Here is a 17,675-nt window from a genome sequence, read left to right on the forward strand (position 1 = left end):
TGCATGCTTTTTATCAGTGCTTGCATGTTGCTTGTTTATGTTCGCATGTTGTTGTATTTGCGTGCATGTTGATTGTTAATGGGGAAATTGGGGTTTGGGATTTATTTCTCTGTAGGAACCCTGAGCTCACTAAGTAATCTTAGATTACTTATGATAATATTGTTGTTCTGCAGGTGACCCTAGAGGGAACTAGAGGGCATGGTGAACGATAGGGCTCCGGAGTAGTTTTCTTTTTGGTGTCTATTGTAAAAATTCAAAGTATGTTTATTTGCGAACCAAACTTTGGCGTTAAGCCGTGTGAACTATTTTGGTGTAATCGGTTGTGAAAACTTGTTTAAGTTTTAATGTATTCGTATTTTCTCTTCAAACAAACGGGTCGTACTGATATAGACTTAGTCCGAGTCGGCCCAACGCACGGCGTGTCCGTAGGGTTGCAAAGCCTGAAGGATGTGTCGTGTGGTCGGGAACCTCGCCGAGGGACTGGTCGAAGGGCCTGATTCGTTCTCGTACCTGGCCGGACCTTTGACAAACGTTCCCATAGTAGCGCTCCGGTGCCGTCCGATGGCCTGGGTGGTCATAGTACGGTTCGGGGGCGTTACAACGGTGGTATCAGAGCATGGTTATGATGCTGTTTAGGACTCGCGGTTTCAAATGATTTATCGAGTCAAATGGTCGCAATAGACACTTAGGATAATCCGGATCGTTCATCACTTAGGGTTAGATGGGATTAAGTAAACCCTTTGTTGATCATGGATGCAGATGTCTCGTCAAGGATCCGAAAGATCTAGATCGACGTATCGTTCGCCGGACACGGGGAGGGGTTCAAGTCAGCAGTTTGGTCTGGAGGAATGGGGTTCGCAGTTTGATGTTGCGCAGAGGGAAGAGTCGTTCCCAGACATCTATGGGCCGGACATGTTTATGCCGGAGTGGTATACCTGGCACGACGCCAAGATACACACCAGCGGGTTCAAATCGTTTTAGTACGCCGTAGAGTATGTACCCGCCAGGGTTCTCACCGTTTGGACCGCACGCCGCTTATCCAACTCAGAACATGCCAAGGGGAGACCAAGCGCATGGAGAAGGACCGAGTGAGCAGAATGTGCCGGAGAGCCAACGACTCTTCAGATGGTCCAAGACCTCTTGAACCATATGATCCAGCAGCAGCAACAAGACCAAGCAAACCATGTAGCAGAGGATCCATCCGATCAGTTTCTCAAACGAGTGATGTTGTTACAAAACTTAGGATTTCGTAAGTTTAAAGGAGACCCGAATGTGGTGTTAGCAGACGCATGGATAAAGAACTTGGAGAGTAACTTCGAGATGACCAAGTGTCCAGAAGAATTCAAGAGACCGGTAGCAGTTTCCTTCTTGGAAGAAGATGCTAAGGCATGGTGGGACATCGTGGTTTCCCGTTATCGATACCAGACCATAACGTGGGGAATCTTTAAGCGGGAGTTTGAGTTAAAGTACTTCCCGCCAGAGTCACGTGACCGACTGGAGAGTCAGTTTTTGCAGTTAGAACAAGGTGAAATGACCGTTCGAGCATATGGGAGGATTTTTACAAGACTTCGAAGGTACTTGTACCAAGGAAATGATGACGAGTTAGCAATGGCCCGGAGATTCTTTAATGGACTCAGGCCAGATATTAGAGGAAGATTACACGCTGTAACCTACCGCAGCATTGCGGAAGTGGAAGAAAGATCTGTGAGTGTGGAGGAAGCCATCGAGATAGAAAAGGAGATTGCAGCTCGGGAGAAAAAGAAGGAATCAGTCCAGCAGACTAAGATTGTGAACACTCCAAAGGTGAATCAAGTGGCAGGACAAAATTGGGGCGCAGGCCGCAGGAAGGTTAAGATGAATGTTAGCCAAGGAGGCCGTAATGTGAGTAACATGGATCCGAGGGGATGCTATGTGTGCGGGCAAGTTGGGCATTTCGCTCGTGCTTATCCGACAGTGGAGGAGACAAAGGGGAACAATCTGTCGACCGTCACATGTTTCTACTGTGGCGAGTTAGGACATTATGCGAACTCATGTCCATCGAGGCCGGCCAAACTGAACGCCCAAACTGTGAACCGTGCCCAGGCAGCGAACCAAGTGAAGGAACCCCCTGCAAAGAAGCAAGCAACCCCAGCAAATGTTTTTGCTTTAGGAGTAGAGCCACCTAAACCTCCACAGGCGGTGAAGGGCCCTATAACAGGTTTGATTGGGTTCTAACTCTCTTGTGATTGTTAGTGTTTGGTTGTGTGTTTTGCGTGGTTAGTTTTAGCATTGCATTTTGTTATATTTGTTTTGCGTTTAGGAACATTACTTGTTGGTGGTAACCCCACACATGTACTGTTCGATTCGGGAGCGTCCAATAGCTTTGTGACTCCCAAAGTGGTTGACAAGTTTGGAGACTTGTGTGAGGAGGAAGAGGTGAATATCAATGTCTACACTGCTGGTAATCAACCACCGCTGAAGACAAGAAGATGGGTCAAGGAAGTGTCGATAGTCTTGAAAGATACGAACCTCCCAGTAAATCCATTGGTGATGCCATTGGATAGGTTCGATGCTATTTTGGGTATGGATTGGTTATCCGAACACCAAGCCCATATAGACTGCAGCAGGGGTAGAGTTGTATTTGAAAATGGAGGGAGGACCCCTCTAGTTTTCAATGGGATCAGCCCAAGTAAAACGGCATACTTCGCATCGGCAGCAAGGATTGGAAGATCGGTTGAAGAGGATGAAGTCTATTTAGTCACTCTAACCGCCATGGGGGGAGATGACAGAGTAGGCATGAGAGTTGAGGATATTGCCATAGTCAAGGACTTTGAGGACGTGTTTAGGCCATTGGAAGGGTTGCTTCCACCTAGGAGCCATCCTTTTACCATAAATTTGGAGCCCGGAGCTACCCCAATTGCTAAGGCACCGTATCGCATGGCACCAGCCGAGTTGGCTGAACTCAAGTCTCAGTTAGAGGACTTGTTGGAGAAGGGTTTCATACGACCAAGTTCGTCGCCATGGGGAGCCCCGATGTTGTTCGTCAAGAAAAAGGACGGAAGCATGCGGTTATGTATTGATTACCGAGGAATCAATAACATAACAATAAAGGACAAGTATCCTTTGCCAAGGATCGATGAGCTGTTAGACCAGCTAAGAGGAGCAAGTTGGTTCTCGAAGATTGATTTAGCCTCCGGCTATCATCAAATCTCAATTGCGGAACAAGATGTGATGAAGACGGCGTTCCAAACGAGATATGGTCAGTATGAGTTCGTGGTGATACCGTTTGGACTTACCAATGCACCAGCGGCATTCATGCGATTGATGAATGAGGTTTTCCATGACTACCTGGATCGATTTGTGATCATCTTTATCGATGACATCCTGATATACTCGCGTAGTGCGGAGGAGCACGCGGAGCATTTGAAGAAGGTGCTGGAAAGGCTAAGGGAAATGAAACTATTTGCAAAGTTTAGCAAGTGCAAGTTTTGGCAGAGGGAAATTGGATTTCTAGGACACCGAGTTTCGGAGCAAGGTGTGTCCGCTGATCCAGAGAAGATTGCCGCAATACAAGATTGGCCAAAGCCAACGATCGCGTGAGAAGTAAGGAGTTTCTTAGGCCTTGCAGGCTATTACCGGAAGTTCGTGAAGGGGTTTTCGTCCATCGCGAAACCATTGACACGGCTTACCGGGAAAGGAGTACCTTTCATATGGAGTGAGGAATTGGAAGAAGCTTTCAGAAAGTTAAAGGGAGCGCTGACGACCGCGCCGGTGTTAGCCCTGCCCGAGCCAAACCAACCGTATTCTGTGTTTACAGATGCGTCAAAAGTTGGAGTGGGATGTGTGTTGATGCAAGGGGATAGGGTGATCGCCTATGCATCTAGACAGCTAAGGAAGCATGAGGAGAACTACCCCACACACGACCTGGAGATGGCCGCTGTGGTGTTTGCATCGAGGATTTGGAGATCGTACTTGTATGGAGAAGCTGTTCAGGTATTTACGGACCACCAAAGTCTTAAGTACTTATTCACGCAACCGGATCTTAATTTGCATCAGAGGAGATGGATGGAGTTCGTAGCCGATTACGACTTAAGAATCCAGTATCACCCAGGCAAAGCAAACGTAGTAGCGGATGCGCTAAGCCGAAGAAAAGCACAAGTTGATGTTGAGAAGGACGTGGAGTCTTTAACTGAGGAATTGAAGAAGGTAAGGCTTTTAGCCTTGGAGGGAGAATCTAGTGAGCCGTTGGGTTTACAAGCCGTAACTCAAGCGAGCCTACTACATCGAATTCGTGAAGAACAACCTAAAGACGAGAACCTGAAGAAGATCATCGAAGAGTTGAAAGGGTTAGAAGGACCAAATGCTAGTGGATATCATCTGGCGGATGATGACACTTTACTTCTCAATGGGAGAGTAACCGTACCTGACCGGAACGGAATACGAGAGGAGATATTGGGAGCCGCCCATAGCTCAGCATTGAGTATACATCCGAGGAGCACCAAGATGTACAAAGATGTGCGTAGGTACTATCATTGGCCTGGATTGAAGAGAGCAGTGGCAAAATGGGTAAGCCAATGTGATTCATGTCAACGAATCAAGGTAGAGCATCAAGTGCCAGCGGGATTGCTTCGCAACTTGCCCATACCGACGTGGAAATGGGACTCTATCTCTATGGATTTTATTACCGGCCTACCTATAAGAAAAGGAAGAATCAATGACGCAGTATGGGTAGTGGTTGACCGTTTAACCAAAGTAGCCCGTTTGGTTCCAGTACGAAGCACAGATCAAGCGCCAGTCTTGGCAGAGAAGTATATAGACGAGATTCTGAAGTTGCATGGAGTGCCAGCAAATATTGTTTCCGATCGTGATCCAAAGTTCGCATCAATATTCTGGCAAGATTTACATAGGGCGTTGGGAACAGATGTTCATATGAGCACCTCTTTTCACCCAGAGACTGACGGGCAAACGGAGAGGACAATTCGCACCATAGAGGACATGATCCGACTATGTGCGCTAGAACGGTCATCAGATTGGGAGAAGAATTTTCCATTGGTGGAATTCGCGTATAACAATAGTTATCACTCGAGTACCGGCATGTCGCCATTTGAGGCCATGTACGGAAGGCCGTGTAGAACGCCTTTATGTTGGACGGAAGTTGGAGAGCGAACAAGTTTCAATCACAAGTTGATTGATGAGACGACAGAGAAAATCAAGTTTATCCGAGAGAGCATGAAGAAGGCTCAAGATCGCCAAAAGAAGTACGCAGACCGTAAGAGGCGAGAAGTGGAATTCGAAGTTGGAGACATGGTGTATTTGAAGGTTGTACCACAAAAAGGAAAGGATCGTTTTGGCAAAGTGGGAAAGCTTGCGGTAAGGTTTATCGGACCGTACCGGATTGAGAGAAGAGTTGGCGAGGTAGCCTATCGGTTATCAATGCCCGAGGTGATGCGATTGCATAAAGTCTTCCACGTTTCACAACTACGGAAGCATGTGCCAGATCCTAGAATGATTGTGCCAGAACCTATCGAGGAGTTGGAGCCAAATCTCACATACCCCGAAGGACCGTTTGGAATAGGGCAAAGAAGGACTCGGAAGTTGAAGAATAGAAGTATCCCTCAAATCCAAGTATTCTGGGGAAAACAGAACCGTAAGGTCACCACATGGGAAGATGAGGATAGGATGCGTGCCAAGTATCTTCAGTTGTTTGCGGAAGAAGATGAGGCAGGACCGTCAGAACCCTATGGAATTCGGGACGAATTCGATTAAGGGGGGGAGAATGTAGTGACCCTCACCAAGGGATAAAGTTTTGACGTCCATTCAAGTCCAAAAGACCGGGAAAAAGAAGGCAGAAAGAAGAGCTGGAAGTTTGATGAAGGGAAGTCCGAGAAAAAGTTAATGGACCAAGAGTTGTCCGAGTCGTCCGGGACGTACCGCACGTACCGTCCAGAACGCATTACCCGGCAATCGCCAAGAATTGCCGAGAGTACCGATTACCCGAGGGAAGCTGCCGATGGATGCTGATAGTTGCCGAGAAAGCTGCCGAGGACCGGCGATGGTCAACCGAGAGCAGTAAAAGTCTTCCCCACCAAGAATCACTTAAGTCAAGGAAGCTAAGTGGATTAATATTTTAATCAAGAAGGCTTAGTGGAGTTAAGTGGGTGACTATTTTATTCAAGGAGGCTTAGTGGGTTTTTAGTGGAGGATTAAAGAATTCAAGGGAGCTTAAGTGGAATTCAAGGTGTTGAAGCAAGGAGCTTCCAAGTGTTGAAGTCCCTCTAATAGGGAGAGTGCATGCGACTCCCATTGGCTGTCTCCACCGCCCACTTGTTCTATAAATAAGCTCTCATTCCTCTCATTTTCGCTCAAGGAAAGAAGGGGTAAGTTAAGAGAAACTGAGAGAGAAAGAGTGAGTGTTTGCGAGAGAAAGAAGAAGGTGTTGCGAGAAGGAGAGAGTGTTTGCAAGAGAAGACTATCGACCAAGACCATCAACGTTAGATCGATAAGGAAATCGATTCTCACCGAAGGAGAGATCCGAGTAGCCGCGAGAAGAGCTTCATCAAAGGAGATCATTCATCGACGTTTACTGTGAGTTCAGGCACATATTTGCATCGACTTAGATGGAGAGTTAAAAACATCCATCTAGTGCGCGGTTTTGCATGTTGCATGTAGATGCATTTTCTTGAAGTTCTTTTATGTTTTCTTGTTTAAATGCATGCATGGTGAGGTTGTGCCAGTTACTAGGTCGAAATTATCTAGTAACAGAAGGCGATATTTGGTTGAGTTATCGGTAAGAATATGAGTTTAAGTCCCGTATAAACTCAAGTAAGATCTTCGGTGAGATCTTAAAACGTTTTAGTCCGCGAGAAATTCCGGCTAAGTGTTGTAAGATTTGGTAGTGCGATCCATCCGGTTCCGTGCCACATGCAGCCGCGACATGCAACCCATGTTTGTGTGTGTGCAGGGTTGGTCACGAAGAGCTCGGAGGTTACTGGGCTCGCTACCCTGGCCGAGGCTATTTACACGACGGTGTAATTTTGGCTGATATCCAAACGCTTGCCTTTGTGGTTGCGATTTTGAGAAATCAGGAGGGGTTGGGGGAGAGGGATGCTTACCGGGCCCAAATAAAAATTTAAACTTGTTAAAAACTGTTGTTTCTTTTCAAGTTTTGTTGTTGCATGTTGCATGTTGTTGTGTGTTGTTGCATGTAGTTGCGATTGTTAGTAGAATGTTTTTGTTAGCTTGATAAGCTTCTGCATGTCATCTCTGATGGTTGTTAAGTCGTTTTGCTTGCTTGCTTGTTAATCGCTTATGCTTGCATGCTGTTTATCAGTGCTTGCATGTTGCTTGTTTATGTTCGCATGTTGTTGTATTTGCGTGCATGTTGATTGTTAATGGGGAAATTGGGGTTTGGGATTTATTTCTCTGCAGGAACCCTGAGCTCACTAAGTAATCTTAGATAACTTATGATAAAATTGTTGTTCTGCAGGTGACCCTAGAGGGAACTAGAGGGCGAGGTGAACGATAGGGCTCCGGAGTAGTTTTCTTTTTGGTGTCTATTGTAAAAATTCAAAGTATGTTTATTTGCGAACCAAACTTTGGCGTTAAGCCGTGTGAACTATTTTGGTATAATCGGTTGTGAAAACTTGTTTAAGTTTTAATGTATTCGTATTTTCTCTTAAAACAAATGGGTCGTACTGATATAGACTTAGTCCGAGTCGGCCCAACGCACGGCGTGTCCGTAGGGTTGCAAAGCCTGAAGGATGTGTCGTGTGGTCGGGAACCTCGCCGAGGGACTGGTCGAAGGGTCTGATTCGTTCTCGTACCCGACCGGACCTTTGACGAACGTTCCCATAGTAGCGCTCCGGTGCCGTCCGATGGCCTGGGTGGTCATAGTACGGTTCGGGAGCGTTACACTTACACTATCTACCCAATAGATTATAACCCCGACTAAATAAAGTGTAAGCCTATGTACTCTACCATAATCATGTCCGCTCATGAATAACAAAGTATTCAATCTCACAACCTTGGCTTATGCCTGCTCTAACCTACATACACCCACGAGATCTCCTCCAACCCTAGGATCTACGCAATCTCCACGATATGATAAGTTTTGCTCCTCAAGGTTATCGTTTTTTTAAATTGTTGTAAAGAATATTTTGTGAATCTCTACAACAAATCTAGTATTCAACTATATCACCAAGTCATCAGTCCCGCCTCTTTGACATATCACATCGTCTTCTCTAGATTCGCCACAAAGTTCTGATATGTATAGAAGCTGCATCTTCATTACATCCATATTTCTCGTTGATCTCAATGAGATTAAGATATTTTCAGAATTTGTTGACTAACGAATAATTGTATTTATCAGTTATTACCAAAATCAAAAGATCACTATCCTATTAGTAAAAGTTTCCGCTACATCATTAAGTTTAGTGTACAAGACAACCTTTGAATGTGTCTTTGTTAGATTAAACGGAAACAAAGAGATAAGATGAGACAAAATGAGATGAGATGAGAGTGCAATCGGTAAAGAGAGTGAACTAGAGATTAGATTCCCTTAGTGTAAATGTTACAAGGTGGCTATAAGCCTTTAAATAGGTAAAAACATTAGGGCTACTCCCTTACATGCGACACACTAGTTTGATAGGGACACAAAGAGAGAGAAATGCTAATCCCTAGAGTGAAAGCGACCTGAATTGGTCTCCCAAGAGGATACCAAACCCGTGACTCTCTTCTTCCTTCTCTCCTAACGGCTACAAGGAAGTTCTCGATCCTTCTCTTGGGCCTTAGATCATTGTGGCCTCTTCTTCACTCCATGGGAGATGGTAAGACTCAGCCCCTTATGTAAGACTCGGCCCCTTAACTTACATGTACGGACGACGGTACGGACACCTCCTAGCTTAATCGATCCTGATCAATAGTCTTTGGTTGAAAAATTTCACATTCGGATATCGAAAGAGAAGAAAATATTGAAGATGTTGTTTCCGCAGCAGGCTGTTGTTTGGAACAAGGAGCTGCAAGGACACAGGACTATGTATATGAGGATAGACGAGTGAAGGTTGCCAAGGAAGCACAGCTGACGTGTCAAGTCTGGTGGTGGTCGAATTTGAAGATAGAGCAGAATCGGGAGAGAAGATATTTGGAAATTTTTGTTCTCGGTGATTAAAGGAAGGAAGACCTTAGCGAACAAGTAATTGCCTTAGACGAAGATTTGAAGATCTTTTGGTTAGGAGTTTGTGATGTCTAGTATAAAAGATCAAGGGAATTTAGTCGTAGGTTTTTAACACTTCTAAAAACTTTTTGTGAGAGATTGTAACTTCAAGGCTAATCAAAGAAGGCTAAGAAGGTGAGTGTTGAGATATTCTCTTAGATCTATATTGGTGATAGTTTAGATGGAAAAGAGGAGAGTGCTTAGATTTATTCTTGTAATCATTTACGTGTTTGATAAGAATAAATAGAGAAGCGTTTGCTTGGCGTTTTCAAAGCAGAAGATTGTGGTGCTAACCCTCTATACCTTTATAATTGGTATCAGAGCAGACACCTGATAAAAGTCTGTTTTGTCTTTTCGACAGGTGAGATCTTGTGACAAGAGGTATGGAGAAACCACAAGCTTATGTTGCAATAACAAAAGTTCTGAAACTGGATCCAGAGAACTATGGGCATTGGAAGGTGTCAGTCAAACAGGCTATTCAATGCATGGACATGGAGACCTGGTTTGTTGTTGAAGATGGCTGGACCGAACCAATGGTGAAAGATGACAAAAGTAAATTGATGCCTAAACCTCAGAAATAGTAGACTGCATAAGAGAAGGCTGAGGCTAAGCACAACTCACAAGCCTTGTCGGTGATTTTCAACTCATTACCGCTGGATCAGTTCAATAGTGTCCAGGGATGTGTGGCTGTGAAAGAAGCTTGGGATATCCTCCAAGTTACCTTCGAAGGAACTAGTAATGTAAAACAGACACGTCTGGACAATCTGGCATCAGATTTTGAGAATCTATCCATAGAAGAGGGTGAAACCATTGGTAGTTACAGCAGTCATCTAAGTGTTATTGCACAGGAGGCGGTTTTCATGGGCAAGCTGAATGAGGTGTCAAACGGGCTGGCCCGCATCCATCTGGGCCGTCTGCGGCGGGCAGTTTTAATTTTTTGGACCGCGACGGGCCGGCCCGCTAAGCCCGCGGACATAAAAGTTATGTTTAAGCCCGCCCCGCTAAGCCCAGCGGGTTAACGGGCCACCCCGCGGGCCTAAATAATATATTATCAAAATAAAATAAAATTAATAAATTATAATTTAAAAATAATTTTAAATAAAATTAATGTTTATATTAATTATTTATAGATGTTTTAATTTTTTTATATTAAATTTAGTTGTATTGTCACATAATTTTAAAAGATATATGTTTAAAATAATATAAAAATAGTTATATATCTATATTAAATATTTATTTTTATTAAATAATTGAAAACCGCGGGCCGACCCGCCAACCCGCGGACATAACCCGCTATAACCCGTAATCCACTTGGGCTAGGCCCGCAAGGCCCGCTTTTTAATGGGCCTAATATTTAGTGTCCATACCCGCCCAACAGAGGTACTATTTGGGCTAGGCCCGCGGGCATGGAGCCCGCTTGACACCTCTAGGCAAGCATTACAAGGATAAGAAGCTGATGAAGAAATTTCTTAGGAGTATCCCAGACAAGTTTCAACCACACAGATCCGCCATTGACATCTCTTTGAACTCAGATGAATTGAAGTTCAGTCAAGTTGTTGGAATGATGCAATCTTTTGAGATGCAGCTGAAGAAAAAGGATCAACGTGCTGAATGATCATTTGCCCTTAAGGGTGTTGAAACACAGAAGATTGCTGAGACACAAGATACTGCAGATGAGGAAAAAGTTGGGTTAATTGTGAGGAATTTCTTTCGGAAGATGGAGTGTGGTCAGCATAAAGGTTCCTCATCTACGGTCAGAAGTGACTTAGAAAAGGACTTTAAGAGGGGTGACAACCAAGAGCGTCAATGTCTGGAGTGCGAAGGTTACGGACATCTCAGGGCAGAGTGTCCTAACAACAAGTGCAAAGGTTCAATGCAGTGCTATGGGTTCAAAGGATATGGACACACCAAGGCTGAATGTCCTACCAAAGAGAGTAAATCCAAATCATTTGTTGTCTGGAGTGATAGTGAATCTGATGATGATGAGCAAGATGGTGAAGTTCTCAATAACTATGTTGCTCTACTGGGAGTCATTGAGGAATATGAAGTGGTAGACCAGGACGTGAAGGATCAATCAGCTGTTGTGTCTGATTCTGAGGATGACGATGCAAATCTGCCAGCTGAGGAACAGGTTACCCTGTTAATTTCACGTATAGTTCAGAAAACTCAGGAATATGATGCGTTGCTGGCTGAACAATTAGATCTGGTATCAAGGCTCAACTTGTTGTCTTCAGAACTTGAGGAGGAAAGAACCAAGTCTCAGAGACTTGAGAAGCAACTGCATGAGTAGCTGAAAAACATGAGAATGCTGAGCAAAGAAACAAAGGATCTTGACACCATTATGAGTAGTGGAAGAGTTGGCAATATCAAGTGGGCACTCGGGTATCAAGGTGACGATGCCTCGACATCCACGAAGTTTGTCAAGGGCCTGAATTCAGTGAACGAAGAGGCTGCACCTATCCAACCGAAGACACAAGTGACGGCACCAGCCAAGGACAATCATCACCATGCAAGAAGTGATCATCCTCAAAGGAGAATTCATTCTTCCTACAGAGCACCGTATAGAGCTATGCATGTGACTCAGTTATTTGTTCCATACGGTTTGGGTGCAAATTCCTACTCAGCACATCAGGCTTATGGACCAGTTTACAATGTTCCACGAAGTCGAAGGAATGGGTGTTGGTACTGCGGAAGTCTAACTCATTTTTAAAGCATAGTGTTGCGAGTACAACAATCGCATGTTAAAGGTTACCCAACAAGAGGCTTATCCTAGAGGTATGAGACAAATCAACAAGCAGTTGTTTGTCAAAAGGAATGGTATGTACTGTAATGTAGCTCATGCTGAGGATAAGTTTGGCTCTGACCAAAAGAAGTGGTATCTTGATAGAGTTGTTCCAGACACATGACCGGAACTCATACTAACTTGTCAGAATTTGAGAATATATCTATTGGGCATGTTACTATTGGTGATGGAGCAAAAGGAGAAATCAAAGGTAAAGGTGTTACTCGTGGAAGTACACAACCCAGTCTCAAAGATGTATTTCTAATTGATGGGTTAAAGGCAAATATCATCAGTGTCAGCCAGCTGTGTGATGAAGGTTTAGATGTTACTTTCACTAAACGGGATTGCAAAGCTGTTAATCAACAAGGGTCTATCAAGCTCGAAGGCAAGCGGTCTGGAAATAACTGCTATATGTGGAAGTCAACAAATCATTGTTTTCATGCATCCACAGGGGCATACACTGAGTTGTGGCACCAGAATCTAGGTCATATGAACATCCGCACCATGCATAAACTCGCACATCAAGAAATTATCCGAGGGATACCTAAGCTCCAGTATGATCAACACTTTATATGTGGACCCTGCAAGAAAGGGAAACAGGTAAAAGTGTCACACAAGGCTGTTCCTTATGTCCGCACTGGCCGTATTTTGGAACTGGTTCACATGGATCTCATGGGTCCAATTTGAGTTAATAGTCTGTGTAGTGAACGCTTCATTTTTGTTATGGTCGATGACTACTCTCGCTACACATGGGTGTGTTTTCTTCGGGAGAAGTCTGATACACTTGATTGCTTTCATATTTTGGCCTTACAAATCAAAGGTGAGAAGTGGGCTATCAAGGCGATACATAGTGATCATGGTGGGGAGTTTCAGAATGTGTTGTTTGATGAGTTTTGCACAACTCAGGGGATTACACATCAATTTTCAGAACCCAGAACGCCTGAACAGAACGGTGTGGTTGAGCGCAAGAACAGAACTCTGCAGGAGATGGCTCGGGCAATGCTTCATGGGAATCAAGTTCCTCAACAGTTTTGGGATGAGGCTGTCAATACTGCATGTTACATTATTAATCGTGTGTATGTTCGCCCAGGGACTTCCAAGACACCCTATGAATTGTGGAAGGGTCGCACTCCCTCAGTCAGTTATTTCCCTGTTTTTGGGTGTGTATGTTGCATCTTAAATGATAAAGACCAGCTGGGAAAGTTCGACACCAAGAGCGACGATGGACCATTCATGGGTTATTCAGGAAACAGCACTGCTTTTCGTGTGTACAACAAGCGAATGCGTTCTGTTCAAGAAACTGTCAATGTGGTGTTCAATTCCACACTCCGATGAGTCGGTAACTGCTGCTCCTGAGACCTCCTCTGGTGTACTAGAGTCTACAGACTCTACTATAGCTCCTTGTGCTTCCTCAGAGGAATGTCCTCTTCCAGATTTCTCGGGTGCATCGGAATCACTCCTATAATGATGTTATTGGCGAGATTCAGGGGGACGAGTTACCAGGGGAAAGCAGATTGAATTTCTTCATCTGGCTGGGAAGAAACAGCGATCAATCATTCAGCAAGTGCCTCTGGACTCTGAAGTCGTACGATTTGCCAGTTTTGTCTCCTCAATTGAGCCGAAGAATCACAAAGAAGCTATGGCAGATGAGTTATGGATAGCTGCAATGCAAGATGAGCTTAAACAGTTTGCTCGCACCGATGTGTGGGAACTTACAAGAAGACCGGAGGATGTCAATGTTGTGGGAACCAAATAGATCTTTAAGAACAAAAGTGATGGAAATGGATGCATTGTGAGAAACAAAGCTCGCCTTGTTGCTCAGGGCTACTCACAAGTAGAAGGGGTTGACTTTGATGAAACCTTCGCACCTGTGACAAGGTTGGAATCCATTCGCTTTCTGTTCGGAATGGCATGTGCATTGAACATCACACTTCATCAGATGGATGTTAAGAGTGCCTTCCTTAACTGAATTCTTCAAGAAGAAGTCTATGTCGAGCAATCCAAAGGATTTGACGATCCTCAGCATCTGGAACATGTGTACAAATTGAAGAAAGCTATGTATGGACTCAAACAGGCACCTAGAGCATGGTATGAAAGGTTGACAATGTTCCTCATGGATCAAGGCTATGTTCGTGGAAGTGTGGACAAGATTCTGTTCGTTCTAAGTCTCGACAAAGGCTTGATGTTTGTGCAAATCTATGTCGATGACATTGTCTTTGGATCAACCTGCCAGCAACTCTTCGATCAGTTTGTCCAGAATATGACTGATGAATTTGAAAGGAGTATGTGTAGTGAACTAACTTATTTTTTGGGCTTGCAGGTACAGCAGTCGGCTGATGGCATCTTTGTGTCTCAAAGCACGTATGCAAAGAGCTTGGTAACAAGATTTGGTCTTACCACCAGTAAGGAAGCCAAGATACCTATGGGGGTAAACGACAAGCTCTTGAAGGATGAAGCAGGGGAGGATGTGGATGAGAAGTTGTATCGAGGAATGATTGGTATTCTTCGATATTTGACAGCAAGCCATCCAGACATTTGCTTAGCAGTTTTTGTATTTGCGAGATATCAAGCGAGACCGAAAAAGTCACATCTCCTGGCTGTGAAGAAGGTCATCAAGTACATCAAAGGCACAATTGAACTTGGTATCTACTACACCAAGGACACAACCACCAGTTTAACAGGCTACTGTGATGCTGATTGGGCTGGTTCCGTGGATGATCGCAGAAGCAAGAGTGGTGGATGCTTCTTTATGAGAAACAATCTAATAACTTGGCATAGTAAGAAGCAAAACAGTTTATCTCTGTCAACAGCTGAAGCTGAGTACATAGCCTTGGGTAGCTGTTGCACGCAACTAATGTGGATAAAGCAGATGGCTGCTGTTTACGGTATTGTTTCTGACTCTATCTTAATCCATTGTGACAATCAAAGTGCAATAAATATTTCTAAAAATCATGTTCAATATTCGTGAACTAAACATATAGATATTAGACATCACTTCATTCGTCAATTGGTTGAGGCGAAACTGATTGAGATTGATCATGTCCGTACTAAATTCCAGTTGGCTGATATGTTTACTAAACCATTGGATTTTAACAGATTCACTAATCTGCGGAAGTCCATTGGGATCTGTGAAATCTAATTCTTGGTTGAGTTGTGCTGATTGATTGTTAGGGACACAAATCAAATCAGACCATGGAAATCCTAGGATACATAAAAGATTAGCGGTTTTCTTGTACTTAAAGACTTGGTGGAAAATAGCTTTATGTCATGCCGGTCCATGTCCCTGTAAAATGTTGTCATGTCATTAGGAGGTCAAAGAGCTGAGGAGAGACAAAGCCTTGTGATTGTTTCAGAGGCTTAGGCTGATGTCAGTGATTAATTAAGTCAAGTGATATCACTGAACCCCAAGATCTTCGAAGCACAAAAAGGTGGTAATACAAAGCACTGTGAGTCATCAAAGCAGTGTGGAGAAAAAAAAAAAAAAAAAAAAAAAAAAAGGGAAGAAACTTGCTTCTTGATCTCTCCAAAGAATTTTTAGCTGCCTATGCATGTTTGTTTTGCATCAAAAGGACTGAAGGCATGACAGTGTGAAAGTCTAGCCACCATTGTCGACTAATGATCTTTGACAATCCAAGAGGTTGTGGTAGTATCTGATGAGTGTGCTGATGCAAAAAATTGGCATGGCCTCACAAGGAGAGGTTTCGAGGTATGTTCCATATGTATTAAAAGTTTTAAAAAAAAAAATGTGTCATGGATTGATCTCTCTCTGGGTCCCTGAACAATTCTATGTGAAGATTGATAAATAAGTTGTATTAGTTCAAGTGATTGTATTGTTTTCACTCGGAAAAGGCATTATTGCACTAATTTGTTGTTCTGAGTGGATGCAGGAATATTGTGATGTGGACCAACTTGGCCCGTTAAGAGATATATATAAGAGGATCGTTGTTTAGGGTTTTCACCTCGCATCCTCTTTGGGAATTTGAACTGTCGATTGCACAATCTTCTCTGTTCCGCTGTCTTTTTGTGACAACCCATCCTGTGGACCCCACAAGTCCCCGCTACCTTGTCCCCCTAGGCCCTAAGCTGGCCATGCAGGGCATCGATCCTAACCCCTCACCGTAGAAAGGAAATCACATCCAAATCCACCAGTAGGTTATTGGTGCGCCATGCATTCCTCGAACCCTGGTCCCCACCCTTTCACAACCTTCCCACAGGACAAGCTGTCACTTATTGAACTGGCCTGGATTTGGATGTGAGTTCCTTTCCACGGTGAGGGGTTAGGATCGATGTCCTGCAGGACCAGCTTAGGGCCTATGGGGACAAGTTAGCGGGGGCTAGTGGGGTCCATAAGACGGGTTGTCACACTTTTGATCCTTCATGCTTGTTGCTTTCTCTTTCGATTTGTATTAATCAAGTTGCAGCAATGAATTCCATCCTGAGCGGCTTGCAGTGCTCCCGAGGAACATCACCTGTCTGGTGGCAGATCAGCTTCCTCAGATACAACTCCGACGACCCCTCCGTGCACGACCATTGTTCTCTACAATCCAGATGGACTGGAGACGGAAGAGATCCCTCAAGATTTCACCAATGCATCTTCGCGTGACGGTCCAGCTGCCCCGGTGTCTGATCCTCCTCAGTCCCCTGTTGCATGCGACTCCTCCTCTGCCTCACCACCTCAGAATCTGGTTGTCGCCACTTCAACGGTTGTTGAGGTCTCCGACACTGATCAGTCGATTGAGATTCCGGGATCAAGTGTGTCTTCTCATCTCCGCAAGCGACAAACGGAGTCCGTCATCTCCAAAGCACCGACCAAACGCCCGTGTACAAGCGAATCTCGGAGTCGTGGTCCAGTCCTGACTCCTTTCGATCGCCAAAGGTTCCATTCTGCTAAGGCTGCACGACGGTACGTCACCTTTTCTACTCGCACCCTGGCTCCGGAATCGAGTTCTGTTTTCGATGATGATGGGACTGTCAAATCTCTGATCAAAAAATCCGGGTTGCTCAAGACCGTGACAGGAGTAGGCCCCTACGTTGCTGATGCAGTTTATGAATTTTGGGCTAATCTTCCAACTGTCAAGGTTGACACTGATCAGGTGGATGTTCTTATGCGTGACTGGATATATGAGTTCTCGCCTGCTCGAATCAATGCGCTGTTCGGCCTTAAATCAGTGGATCTATGTGAACAACGGCAACGAACTGCGGCGATCTTGGAGGAGGACTTAGCAATGTTCCTGTCAGATGGTAAGGTCAAGCAGTGTAAACAGTTGATCCATGCGGTATACGGAACCTAACCATCAAGGAACTCCACAAGCTCTGCTGTAGTAACTGGTCCCCGACTGCTAATCATGGGTACATCTCCGCAGGCTGTGCAATGGTCATTTACATGATCATGCATCATATCCCATTTGACTTTGGTCGGATGGTCTATGACCAGATTCCTCAGCTTGGTCTGCAAGCTCAGTCGACGTTCTGGCTGCCATTTCCGAGTCTAATCTGTCAGCTGCTTCAAGCTCAGCATCTTGTTGCTGCTGACAGTCAACCCTCAACTCGCAAGGCTGCAGCTAAGAAGACGGTATCTAAGGCTGTACAACCTGATCTCAAGGCTTATTCCGGTGCTGATCGTAAGGCTATGCGGCTGGTAATTAAGATTCTACATGATAGGATCTCCCTAGGATAGAAACTCTGATGAAGGCTGTAGGCTGA

The 17,675-nt window shown here is 44.6% G+C and overlaps 3 protein-coding genes across 3 annotated transcripts; all 3 read left to right on the top strand.

Annotated features, from left to right (window-relative positions):
• Positions 1-1,125: 1,125 nt before the first annotated feature.
• On the top strand, positions 1,126-10,805 carry LOC104715162 (uncharacterized). The gene is made up of 9 exons (XM_087465425.1): positions 1,126-2,197; positions 2,300-3,514; positions 3,608-5,700; positions 6,347-6,564; positions 6,941-7,069; positions 8,938-9,067; positions 9,552-9,692; positions 9,853-10,068; positions 10,587-10,805. The coding sequence occupies exons 1-9, from the start codon at positions 1,126-1,128 to the stop codon at positions 10,803-10,805; spliced, it is 5,433 nt and encodes a 1,810-aa protein (XP_087321551.1).
• A 1,287-nt stretch (positions 10,806-12,092) lies between these two features.
• LOC147938004 (uncharacterized) lies at positions 12,093-12,659 on the top strand. Its single transcript, XM_087465426.1, has one exon. It carries the CDS (start codon positions 12,093-12,095, stop codon positions 12,657-12,659), a length of 567 nt encoding a protein of 188 aa, XP_087321552.1.
• Positions 12,660-12,695: 36 nt separating this feature from the next.
• LOC147938005 (uncharacterized) lies at positions 12,696-13,728 on the top strand. Its single transcript, XM_087465427.1, has 3 exons — positions 12,696-13,109; positions 13,162-13,414; positions 13,460-13,728. Exons 1-3 carry the CDS (start codon positions 12,696-12,698, stop codon positions 13,726-13,728), a joined length of 936 nt encoding a protein of 311 aa, XP_087321553.1.
• The last annotated feature ends 3,947 nt before the right edge of the window (positions 13,729-17,675 follow it).

The sequence above is a fragment of the Camelina sativa genome, chromosome 9 (assembly GCF_030686135.1).
Source record: "Camelina sativa cultivar CO46 ecotype springtype chromosome 9, ASM3068613v1".
NCBI lineage: Eukaryota > Viridiplantae > Streptophyta > Magnoliopsida > Brassicales > Brassicaceae > Camelina > Camelina sativa.

Bases quoted from the DNA above. Each gene is read 5' to 3' on its own strand.
- LOC104715162 (XM_087465425.1), top strand. From the start codon at position 1,126: ATGGTCCAAGACCTCTTGAACCATATGATCCAGCAGCAGCAACAAGAC. The intron at 2,198-2,299 runs GTTTGATTGGGT...TTTTGCGTTTAG, and splicing joins GGTGAAGGGCCCTATAACAG to GAACATTACTTGTTGGTGGT. The intron at 6,565-6,940 runs GTGAGTTCAGGC...GTGTGTGTGCAG, and splicing joins ATCATTCATCGACGTTTACT to GGTTGGTCACGAAGAGCTCG.
- LOC147938004 (XM_087465426.1), top strand. From the start codon at position 12,093: ATGACCGGAACTCATACTAACTTGTCAGAATTTGAGAATATATCTATT.
- LOC147938005 (XM_087465427.1), top strand. From the start codon at position 12,696: ATGGTCGATGACTACTCTCGCTACACATGGGTGTGTTTTCTTCGGGAG. The intron at 13,110-13,161 runs GTCAGTTATTTC...TAAATGATAAAG, and splicing joins GGAAGGGTCGCACTCCCTCA to ACCAGCTGGGAAAGTTCGAC. The intron at 13,415-13,459 runs GTGCATCGGAAT...GGCGAGATTCAG, and splicing joins TCCTCTTCCAGATTTCTCGG to GGGGACGAGTTACCAGGGGA.